Genomic DNA, 13,225 nt, shown 5'->3' on the forward strand with positions numbered 1-13,225 from the left:
GAACTTGGAGAGGAAGGGATGTTTGCAGATACTGATGTGTCTGAATGAGTGCTGTTCTCCACTGAGATAGGGAGAAGGAAAAGGCTTTCTCTGGTTTCAATTTCTCATTAGCACGCCCATGGCCAGCAATCTTTTCTAGAGGTGCTCATCCCAGGACCCCTTTTCTGATTATAATGTTCATTGGGTGTAGGGATTCTTTATGCCCTGCAGCAAAACCAAGGCCTTCCTACTGCCTTTGAAAGTACAAATCTAGAAGGTCAACAGAGGACTAGTAAGCAATAAGGAGCTTATCTTTATAAGATCATCATGTGAGAGCCAGGGTGCACAACGGGGCAAAGCTCTTGCTACATGATCCTCAGATTCTAAAACAGCCTGAAGTCAATTTTCAGGAAAGGAAACCACAAAAGTGTGAAACCGAGTTAGGAGGATATCAGAGCAAAATACCAGAGCAAACATGGACTGAGTAGAAGGCTCCTTCAGCTCTTGAGTGAATCATGTAAAGGCACTGAGTATTCATTTTGTAAATGACTCTGTGGCAGGAACAGGGTGCACTTTCATGGTTAGGTTGAAGCAAAACACACACAAGAGTTCAAATATACACCATGTGGATGCACACTTGATAAAGAAAAGTTTGGAGTGTAAACACCAATGACTGCCACATGTTCAAAGGAAGATGAGAAGAATGCAGGGGCTTCACTTTGTAAAGCACAAGGAGGCCTGTCTGAGCATTCTCTTGTCTAATTGACTCTGGTTGATAATTCTGAAGGATTTGTGATTAATTTTGAGTTTGTCTATCCTAAAAATATTCTTGCTATATCTAGTAAACTTTAATTGGCCTTTATGATGAATTTTCACTGTTTATGATGAATTTTCAGAGTTCTATTTTCTCTTTATTCATTGCCTTCTCTGTATTATCTTTCAGAAAGTACATGTTTCCCAGTCTTTGGAACATAGAATAAATTGCTACTTTTAAAAACTTGCAAAACAAAAATCTTTACAGATTGAAGATTAAAATATTGACAAGACTTTTTTTTTCTCCACCACATCAGTACTTCCTTGATGAGAAAAGAATAAAAACAATATCAGAGAAGGTTTTGGAGTGACATAAAAATAAATAAAGATCCTTGCACACACACACACACACACACACACACACACACACACACACACATACACACACACACACACTGGAGTCCTCTCCTTCTCCATGAATTCTGAATTCTGAGACTTGAAATCATGTCCGTAAGCTTGGTGAAAAGCACCTTACACGATTGAACCATCTCACCTGCTAGTGTTTCAGGGTTGGAACTTATGAAACTGTTTGTTGCAGGAAGTAAGCATTTGGCATTAGATAAAGTAAAAAAAAAAAAAAAAAGAACAAAACAAACACTTTCATTGTGTGTAATATAGGAAATCAATATTTTATAAATGAGCATGCTTGCTTTACATGATTATAAATGAGTCAATACATATCATGTTGTTCAGTTATGAGATCTAGTTGCCATTCCCTATATTTCCTGTATATCTGATAGTGGTCTACAGAAAAAAAAAAAGTGTTCTTCAAAATCCAGGCAATTTATTCCTCCATTGCAATCAGCATTTAAATTCTGATTTCACTAGTTGATTATTAGTATCATTAGTCAGTGAAAGAGATATGAAGACTCTAGAGTTCAATAACTGTGTTAGTGAAAGAGATAAGAATATCTTCCTTACCTACATTCTTTAAATGATTTTCATAAATGTGTGTGATTTTTAATTTTTTTGTTGTTTTGTTTTGCTTTGTTTCGTTTGTCTAGGCAACCTGTATTTCATACAAATTGTTTTATCTCTACAAAGCATCTTTGCTACTTCTCTTTAACTATTAACATGATTTACAATATCACTGACACAGATTAAATAAAGTAGAAATATTTACACATGCAAATTTTGTGCCTTGATAGAAATCAGCTACATCAGAACAGAGCCACCTCTCATTCCAAGTTTCAGAATGCTATCACAACGGAGTCACACTAGCCACAGTTAACTGCACTGAGAGGCCATCTTCCAGTGCATATGACACTATACTTATGACAGTGATAATTTAAAGGCATCCTTACATTGTACTAATTTCCACTCAAACGTACAGGTTTATGCAGACTCATGCTAATTCTTGCTCAGAGAACCTGAAGCTTTCCTTTCAATTTACTGGTATCACAGATGCCATTATCAAGAATGCATTGCCAGAGATAAAGCAAGACAGCTCAGAAAGCTCGTCAACAGTCAGCAGTCACCACGTGACTATTTTGGTTTACACAAGTCATATCACAGTTGGTAGCTGCAGTGTTTATTTGAACTTAATGCTGATTAGGTTTTTTCCCTGCTCTCTTTTTGCAAACACATGTAAGCCTAAATATAATCCCCCTCATTAAGGCACTCATAGCTTGTCAAGCACTCATTGTTGTTGTTACCAATAAACAAAAAATGTATGTTTTCCCAAATCTCATGCTGACATATGCTCTTTGTTTATGGAGTAGACTAAAGACTATTTCTAAAATAATCTTCTTGTTGAGTATGTGACTCTGGCCTTGAGGACATACCTGGGTCTCAACATCTGTCAGCTTTCGGGTCTGCTCTGCAGTCTGAGATAAGAGACTGGTTCCTATCTCAAGCATGGTGGCCGTGTGGTTTTGAACAGCATTCTGTTGTATCTGGGCCATCTCCGACTTCATATTTTCCACAATGTAATTCTCAAGCTGAAAGAGATAAAGGACAAGGCATGTTAGATTATAAGTAAAGCCTCCCCTGTTGGGGCATGCAGTGTTTACAAGGACAAAACAAGACACAGCTGGCAGAGAAGCCATCTGGCAGAGAGCCTCTGCATGTTGGGGAGTTGAGGAATGAGAGCAGAACACACACCAATTCAGCTGCTAACACACTCTGGATACACAGACACATACACATGGTAATCACAAATCATAATGAAAATTTTCACTTGGATTCCACTTTCCTGTTGTGGACATGATCTCAATTAACCCTCACTGCAAAGATGTGAATGAGGCTGTTGGCTCTCTCTCTCTCTCTCTCTCTCACTCTCTCTCTCTCTCTCTCTCTCATAGCCAAGAAAACAGAACATGAAAGAGCCAGAAATAAACCAGTGAATGCAGGAGACTTAGCAAATAACCTAAAGGTAAATCCTATTGCTTTGGTCTACCATGTTGACTACCCATCTCAGAAGAATTCAGCATCCTGTCTCTGTTTCAGGATCATAAATAAAGGCAGGTCACATTGGGAGAAAAAGACAGGAAGTAGGAGGAGGGCAGTCATCCATGAAAAAAAGCCTTTGAAAACACTGAAACATCAACAGTGATGTACTGTATGACCTACAGAGCCCAAGAGCTAGCTTTAAATATTCTCCTTGCTCCTTTGAAAGCTCAAAAAGAAGGCATTGAAATTGCAGTTCATAAAACACCATTTGCCCTTCTTGCTGTGGGTAAAATTTATTCCTTTATGATACCATCTTAGAGAACACAATGAGCATTAAAATGATAGTACCATAGGGGCCAATGAGAATTATTAAGTGACTGATTGGGGTGGGGGTGGGGGGCTTGTTAGGCACCTGGGAGAATGAAACAGCATAGGCATTGCCTGAAGAATGCAGAAGCCAGCACTTCCCTGTCAGTGTGCTTAACTCTTCCCTCCCACTTCAGTGTGGCGACTGCATTTTATTACCTAATTTTTCAATGGAGAACCTAAGTCCCAAAGACATCAAATCTAAGGCCACACACCACACACACAGTCAGACTTGGACTTGAGCATGGAACTCCTTAACTCTCATACAAACACTTTTAACCACTTGGTAGCTCTGCCAAGTCTTACTTAGCAAGCTGAGTTTGAAATCATTAACAGCTATGTGATTTTTATTGATTCAGTGAACTATAATACATGCATATTGTAAGTTCTATTGTATCATTATCATGCAATAAATGGAGTCTTAAGTGTAAAATCCCCTCTGAAACTTTGGCAGTTTCCTTTCTAACTCCAGCCATTGCATTTTTCTACTTATCTAACTTGACTCTGGTCCAGTTGACCAAGAATGAAATCACTTATATGATTGGTGATAAATTCTGTATTTATATTTTATCAATATAAGTCTATAAGTCTACCATCCTTCATTACAAATGCAAATTAATTTATAAAGTATCTAAGCATTACTTTAACAAAATATATAACCTCTGAGTCAAATCCTGGGTTTATTCTCATTAAATTACCTCATTTCAACGACCAAAGGCTAGATTAGAACAGTGAGACTCTCTCGTGTTGGGTTACATATTCCTAATGAAGGCCCTTCGTTGTCATTTGGGAAATTATCTTTACCTCTTTGAAGAGTTAGTGCTTTGTGTGATTAAGTTATCACAGTTCCTGAGTATGTTCACGTGTGAACCCGGAAAACTACAGTGCTTTGCTTTTAGTTTGCCATACAAGTTACTCAAAAATGGAAAAGTATAGGAAGCAATACCATTTAGCCCCAGGTTCACAGTTCTTTACAAGAACCTCCTTTGCCCCTGGGATTCTTAAACTAGCAACATAGATGCTTGGTCCTGTAGAGGTTCAATTTTGCCAGCACAAAAAACAAAGTCAGCCTAAAAAGAAAAGCAATGTAGGGGATAAAAAGACAGACAGAAAGCTGAGAGATGGGGAGCCAGGTGATATAGATAGATGGAATGTTCCCGGCCACTGGGTCCAGGTTTTAATCACATTGACCTCTGGACAGCCACTTGTAAGTTGCGTGATCCAAAAATTTCCCTTGAGCAGCCAAGGTATTTTTTTTTCCTTCAATCACATTGATTTATGCCTTAGCATAATCAAAAGATTATTGGCCTACTACATTTGATAGATGTGTAAAAGAAGCCTCTGACAGGCAAACATTAGTAGCATGATCCTTTGTTGCCCAGGAAATTTGGGGCTTTTATGGAAATTCTATAAAATGGCATCTGAGTTACCATTGTGAAGACAACGTCCATTTATAGCCAACATTGATATTCTGTCTCTTACATGGCAAACTTGAACTAAGCTCTTTTTCTTTATAGGATAAAATCGTACAGTGTTAAACTCACAGAAATTTCCTGTGCTATGTTGTTTTAGAAGTGGAACAATGAAAGCTTAGGAACCCCACTCACCTGCAATCATTAAAACTCCACTTTTTTTTTTTGCACTTTTGGGTTAGCATTCTTAACCATTCATCTATCAAGCCAGAACTATCTAGAGATCTTATGTACTTTACATTTAACTACAGATTCCCTGATTATTTGTCAAAGCAGCAGGAGAAGATTTTCAAAATGCAGATGAGGCACAACATTCTAGAAAATCCCAACAAGACAGACTATATTCTAAAAACTGCCTTATAGCTCCCTGACTGAGCTAAGGAAGAAGTGCTTCTTAAAACATTGTCCATGGAAGAACTTCCTCTATGAAAATTGTTTAGAAATCACTTGCCATTAAAGAAGGAAGCAGAGACAAAATGGAAATTATTGGTGTCACTAACACATTGTCTTAATTCACCTGATTGGTAAGTAGGAAAAAGACTTCCTCAGTTTAAAAAAATGTGATTTACAAGCTATTCCAACATTACATTGTTCCCGTAATGGCAGGGGGCAAAAAATTACTCACTTAGGCAACCAAACTTGTACTAGTATGTCAGATTTCATGGTTTCAAGAAATTCAAATAACAATTTGACTTTCTAAGTAAATTTTTTTTCTACTTCTGAGAAAGAACTCACCAATCAGTGGTCTCCATTACAATTAAATGATTGATAATAATAAAATATCAGGTTTTTTTAAAAATATAATTGTCTCACAGAGAATGATTCCAGTGTTTGTGTTGTTACAGACATGAAAGCAATGAGGTGCCCCAGGCATTGTAGTGAAAGACACACTGGGGTTACACCAAGGTTCAGCTGCTTTGTGATCCTATTGACTGGTCAAATGTTGACCACCACTCTTCACTACTGAGTTTCTCTATTAAATGCTGAACTTTAGGTCATCAAATCAAAATGACTGTGTCATGACAATGTCTATCCCAACCACAGGGAGCCTCCCAGTTCAGCTGTCTCTGCTGTAGAAATAAAGTTTGTCCCCCACCCAAACAGAAATCCTCATTTAAGCTTCTGGGATGCATGTAACTCGAGTTAATTATTTTTTAATCAAATGGGGCTGCTATATCCAGCACTAACTGCCTTTTAGTTTGGAAAGTAATGGCACTCTTAAGTAGCAAGAACCAGATGCCATTGATTTAAAGGCTGTGGGGGAGGCTGAAGTCAAATATACAATGTGTGATGAATACGAAGCCTGCTTTCATCTTATCTCTAAACATTCCTCTAGATATAGAACTGTAAAATCTATGTCCATTCTCCCAATCAGCCATGCTCAGGAGGGATTTGTAACAAATTTGATTGTCTTCATCTATCCTCTGAGGGCTCTAATATATATATTTACAGAAAAATAATGGCCACATCAAGGCTTAGTATTTTAAAAAACATCTGAGGAGTGAATTTTAGCTGAGAAGTCACAAACCACAAGAGCTGATGAATAATGTGGAGACATTTGAGTGATAAAGGTATTTGTATTATTACCACTGTCAGTGTCTGCCTGCAGAGTTTATAAAGAATGGTCCAACAAAGGAAGAAAGGGGCATGCAGACTCTGGAACAAATATCGAAATAAAAATCAATGATTTTTTTTAACGTAAAGAAATAGTGTTAACTTTATAAAGTGATTTAGTATTTATTATGAACTTTCACAAAATTTCTCTCCCTAGATCTTTCTACTAACGCTACAAAGGAAAAGCTAGTTCCATTTGCTTGTTTGAGAAGCAGAGGCCTTAGAGGACTTGATAGAAATTGAAGTGAGCAAGGTCCTCTACCTACTGATGTTCCTGTACCCCCAGAACTGTACACACTGGTCTCTAGCACATTGGTCAACTGGATGATTAATTTCACTGGTAGTTCATGAAGATCCATTTACTTGTGATCTATTTGGAAAAATAGTATTAGAAGGTGATGATTTTCACCCAGCTTTCGTATAGAGGCAGCCAAATGATTTTAAGGTGGGCTCAGAGGCCCTAGGCCCAGGTATCTGGAGAGCTTCATTTACCAGCTATATTGATACAATTGTCATATCATGTTTGTTCTGCCCATTGTGTTATTCAGAAACTATGTAAACCATACCAAGAGAACGAAAGACCATAAGAAGCTTCTCCTGACGCTAAGAACGTTCCAAGATCTATCAGCATGAAACTCATTCTGTGCTCACAATAGCCTGAATTGTGCTATTTTCTTAGTTCACGAGTATGACTAAAGAAGTACAGTGAGTTGCTTAGACTCTATATGCTGATGGCGAAGCAAGTCCATTGCCTTGAGTGAAGGCCAGAAGAGCTAGCAGGTTTTACTCTCTGAGTGAGGAAAAATAACCCGGTCAAAAACCAACACAGGGTCACCACTATCACTGACAAATTATTTAGCACAACATATTTATCTAAGGAACATGTGAAATAGAAGGCAAACAAATACTGGGATAAAACTTGTTCAAGACGATTTTGGCATTTATAATTTAAATAGTGTGCAGTAACTGATGACTATTATATTCTAAGAAATAAAGCAGTTGGTGAAAACACATAATACCCAGTTAGCTATCAAGTCCTTAATAGTATTTTAAACGATGAAAAAAATTTTTAAAAGTCAAGGTTACAAGTTATTTTAATTTCTTTATAAATTACTTGTTTGTATGCAATGGCTAGCTAGAGAAGTGAGAGGTAGGCTGTTTTCCATCATGGCAGACATGAGCAAAAATTCCTTAATAGGCTCAAAATCTTTGTTGATTCATGATCATGAGAAGGACAGTCTCAGTGAGATTATGACATTTTTTGTATGTAGAATACATTTTCCAGCATGTCTGTTTTCAAAGAGTCTCTTCAAGTGACTTGCTCCAAGAATATAATTCCTCTATGTAAGTCTTAAGAAAACAATATTTTAAATCCTATAAAATCTGACAAAGGCATGTTGGCTTAAAATATGTTATAGATTAAGTGGACCCTCATTGAAACAGGGTGCATATGGTATTACTCAGTTATGGCCAAAGAACCATGGAACAAAATAGATGAGTAAATATGGGGAAACAATAAAAAGGTAAAGCACTTCAAAAAATGCCTTAAATGTTGATGGTTTTATCTAATACCATCATTTCATAAATCAGTGGCAATATTGAAAACTCAGCTATATCTAGGTTTATGGTCTTATAAAAAGAAATGACTAAGGGCAACTATATTATTTGAAGGAATTTCTGTTATTAGATTTTCGAATATACAACTTAACTTTTACTAAGTTTAAGATAATTATCTTCCTAGACCATAGATTTAGCTAACATCCAAAAGAGTTTCTCTCCTCTCAGTTGCTGTGTTGTCCTTTGTCTTGACATCCATCCTGTTATTATCTGAGGCTCGTAGGATAAGAAACTTCACTTTATTGACTCAGTGAGAGAAGTTAAAAGAAGTTATAGAAAACAAAGTGGCAGGGATCATTAATGTCAGATACCAGGTTGCGACAATTGGTGACTGGGAAAATCAGTTGTATATTTGAAGGTTGATTGTTGTCCCACCTCACATGCCATATTAAAACCTAGCTCCGTGGCTTGCTTTATGTCTGCTGGTTGCTAGTTTGAGTCTCACATTTCAGAAAGTCAATGTTCATGATCTAGACTCAATGTTTGCTTCTTGTCACTAAAGTCTTCCAGATTCTCAGTCATTGATCCCTATGAACCCACTGATTGATTCTTATGCATCACTCTATGAGCAGCAGAATAGAAATTGATCTCTATAATTCTTGCAGCTCATCGGAATTAGATCCCTTGTTAGTTCAGTGTAGTTTAATCATATGTGTGATAAGTGTGTACTGTGAATTAAGCTTGTGCCTGACTTCACAAAGACAGAATCCAGCCCAGTGGGAAATAAACATGTACAAGTATACTGCCAGAGCATCTACATTTCTCCCTATAAACATACTTATATCTGTCTCCCAGGAACATATTCGTACTTACTGATATTTAAAATGTGAGTGAGCATTTGTTATATCACCCACAAAGAAGTATCAGCGTATTACTGAAACATTAGCAAAAGACTTCAAAGAACACCACAGAATCCTGATGAACAGATGCTCTTGCAAGAACTTTGAAAATTGATATTTTAAATCAGTATTTTTGTGCTTTTGACAGAAAGTCATTATCCATTTGTTTAACAAAAAGAGAAATTACCTGGGCCCAGCCACATTTCACTGTCCTAGAATCTCTTTTACGCTCAGCTTTTCACACTATGAAGATATCATAGTTAAGAAATCAGTGTCTGCTTAATTTTCCCTCTGTATATTTTCAAAGGGCGATGATATGTGAACAGCATCTTAAGCCAAAAAGGAGTCAGATAACTGAAGTTTATCCCAAGTCCAATCTTTGATATACCCCACAATCTTTAGCGAGGCATTCAAAGTATTTGAGTGTAAGATCTTCATCTACTAAACAAAAGACTACTAGAGTTCTTCCAATGCTTCCTGGAGTTTTCACATAACTTTCTTTAGAACTCCTGTTGTGAGATACGAATTTGTACAATTTCAATTAGTTTCATTTATTATAGAAGAAAGAACCAGGGATGTATCTATTAATATCTATAAAATGTGTCCTACCATGTCCTTATTGGCAGTCCAGAAGCCATGGCACCAGAAACACAATAGAAAAGCCCTGTGTCAACTCTTCAGAGCAGGCACATCTGTTTTAAGATAAAGAGTAAGAACATCTGAATCTCTTAATCCCCAGGCACCATCCTGTCCAAAAGACATTCATTGTCCTTTTCCTACACAATATGTTTTTCCTTCTGTGTGTGTGTGTTTTTATCTCAGTGAAAAATACTACTATACCTATCTGCCCTCTGAGCCACAGGCAATCCTCCTGTCAATTCTTCATTTTCTCCAATCAATCTCTTGAAGGTAGCCTGGATCTGTGCTCCCACTGGCTTACTCCCTACATTATCCCTTTATCCTCACAGCCTCCAGCTGAGGTCAGACTCATCATTTTTCTTCTAGATCTGTTAATGACTACATAACTGGTCTCTTGACTCCAGATTTGCTTTCCTCAATCCATCATCCACAGTGTAACCAGAGGCGGTCTATCTAAGCACAAACTTGGCCTTTTCATCCCAGGCTTAAACTCTTTTAATGGTGTCTGCTATCTGTCAGTCAAATCACATCAGTTTAATCAGCATAGTTTTTTATTTGATTTCTTTGACTAATTAAATTTGTGAATGCATAATATGTGTGTGCAGTATACACGCATGGAGCTGTATGGGTGTGTATAGAAGCAAAAGTTGGCTGTCAGGTGTGATTTCTACCTTGTTCCCAAGAGACAGGATCTCTCATTGAGTTTGGTCCTAAGCAGCAGCTACCAATCTCCAATCATACTTCTGTGTCTGCTCCTCACAGCATTAGAGTTATAAATGTACGTGCAAACACACATGGAATTTTATATGGGTGCTGAAGATTCAAACCAGGGTCTTCATGCTTACATAGCAAGCATTCTTAACCACTAATTTACATCCCTAACACCATAATAGAAGATTCTTGATAGTCTGGAACATGTTTTCTCTTCTTACCTCAATCTTACACTATAACTCATCAAATCTCTGGCTATTTATTACTCACCAAATATTAATTTGTTTTGCTCTCCAAAATGTTTTTGTAAAAGACCATGACTAAAATTTTTGGTCAACCATACTTCCTGTTCTTTTGAGCTAGGGCTTGTTGTTGAAAACACAATTCAATTTTCTCCTCTATGAACTCTTTTGGACATATAATAGTATACAAGTAGAAGACGACTAAGTCATTAAAATGCACAAATGAAGCAATATGAGCCAAGAATTCTGCAGAGATATCATTGAATCCATTTTGTTATTGACTATCTACTTCTGGGTATGGGGCCTTTCCTTTTTTTTTTTTTTTTTTTCTTTCCATTTTTTATTAGGTATTTAGCTCATTTACATTTCCAATGCTATACCAAAAGTCCCCCATACCCACCCACCCCCACTCCCCTACCCGCCCACTCCCCCTTTTTGGCCCTGGCGTTCCCCTGTTCTGGGGCATATAGGGGCCTTTCCTTAATTGTGGTTTATACATCCAGTAAGACTCCATTGGAGAAAAATAATATTTATTTTGTTTCCTTTGTAAAGTGCTTGTCAGTTGGATATAGCTTCTTGATTAGGGATGGTGAATGGGACCAATTCCCTCTCTCAGCACCGCTACCATGGCTGGCTTGAACATACTCTGTTCCTGTTGCCACAGTCTCTGGGATTCCATATGTGCATCAATCCTGTAGTGTCTGAAAGACACTGTTTCCTTGGAGTCTTCCATCCCATTGGGTCTTACAATCTTTCCATCTTCTCTTCCACAGAGCTCCCTGAGCCCTGATGAGAGGTATTTGATGAAAACTTCCCATTAGGACTGAGTGTTCTAAATGTTTCTCATTCTTCAATAGATATTAAACCTCTATATATGTGTGTGTGTATATATATATATATATATGTGTGTGTGTGTGTGTGTATGTATGTATATATATACATACATGTACATACACATACATACATATGCATATATAAATACATTCATTTCTATGTAGCATTTTGTTTTTGTTGTTAAAGATCCAATAAAAGTAATAAATACGTACTTTCCTTTGGAATATTTGCTGATGGTGTATCGTTTTTGGTCTTTATTTTTAAGAGAGAGAAAAAAATATGGAGTTGGGTAGGTAGAGAGAAAAAGGGTAAGGGAGAAAAAAAGAGAAGAGGAAAGAATATGATCAAAATATATAAAATTCTCAAAAAATTAAACCTTATGAATATGTGAATTACTGAGACATTACATAGTAACACACAAATATATACAATATTTTATAACCAGTAAATTTTAAATATTAAAACTTATAGAAAACTTAATTATTATAGATGATGTTTGTTAATCTTTAGTGGCAAGCCCAATATGCTTCCTTAAAAGCTAGCAATCCTATTCCTAAACTCTTAGTTTATATTTAAATAAAAAAGAAAGTGGAGGAACCACAAAATCGCATAGCATGCCTTGTTTTTCTAGCAGTAACACGTACTCTACAAAATGCATTCTGGTTTACTTAAACAAAAAAGCAAAGTGTCCACTGTGAACAGCAGACCACATGTGCAGAAAATAGGGTTATGGGGATAAATAGGTAAAATGGAGAAATTCTATTTCTAAAACAAAACTTCTACATAAAAATATTTTTTCCAATGACAAGTAACAGAAATGAAAATAATAGTGTATGATGGCTATTTTTAAGGGAAATTACATTAAATGAAACATTTCAGGACATACTGTGAAATGTACTCTATATCTATATATAGTCTTCATCTAGGGATTTGTAGATTTTTTTCAATAACATCACTGGTAAGTGAAAAGTTGCCATCATTTATCTCTGGTATTTTGCATGAAATTTAAATGGTATTGGTTCTTAAATCAAACTTTACTCCAGTACAATGTCTTGGTTCCACCTTCTGACATTCAAAAATGTCTTTTCCACTCATGCTATTTCTCTTCATAAAACAAACCCTTCCATTTGTTGTCTTTATCCTGCAAGATGTATCTCAAATATGAAGCTTCAAATTACTCTTTCTTCAACTTACATAGGCAAAAGAAATGGTACTGTTGTGTGTGTGTGCCCAGGCTTTTATGTGTTTTCTCCTACAATATGGGATTACTTAACTGGACTTGCAATAAGCCTGCACAATCATAAAACTATCAATGACATTATATAGGAAACATTCCAAGGCATAATGTGTGAGGTCCAACTATTTCTTCTTCAATCATATTTTTGGGTAGTTCTTATTTAAATTGCCCTTGGGAAAATAGGATGAAACTGGCCATTTAAAGAATAAAAATAGGAATAATGATTGCTGACATCTTATATATAGTATAAAAATACACATTTTTTTCTCACTTTGATCAAAAGACTACAGACCCTAGGCATCATTTGTTATTCACAGAGACAATTTGGTGCTCTGGGACTGTTTTCTAGTGTACTATATGAGCTAAAGTTGACATTGTGATAAAGCATGTGTGCATTGTGTAGGCACACATGTATACATTCATCTATACAAATACAGCCAGATGAATACTTTTAATGTTGTTCATATGTTC

The 13,225-nt window shown here is 36.5% G+C and overlaps 1 protein-coding gene across 3 annotated transcripts in view; it reads right to left on the bottom strand.

Moving 5' to 3' along the window:
- Angpt1 (angiopoietin 1) overlaps window positions 1-13,225 on the bottom strand; it is a 252,311-nt gene that overhangs the window by 96,261 nt on the left and 142,825 nt on the right. For 2 of the 3 annotated variants that reach the window (NM_001286062.1, NM_009640.4), the window contains exon 2: window positions 2,577-2,732. In NM_001286062.1, coding sequence (NP_001272991.1) covers window positions 2,577-2,732 — 156 coding nt within the window. Of the gene's footprint in view, window positions 1-2,576; window positions 2,733-9,700; window positions 9,789-13,225 lie in introns of those variants that run through there. The other variant, XM_006520323.2, reaches the window with a different exon arrangement.

Source organism: Mus musculus, chromosome 15, assembly GCF_000001635.26.
Source record: "Mus musculus strain C57BL/6J chromosome 15, GRCm38.p6 C57BL/6J".
NCBI classification, from domain to species: Eukaryota; Metazoa; Chordata; class Mammalia; order Rodentia; family Muridae; genus Mus; species Mus musculus.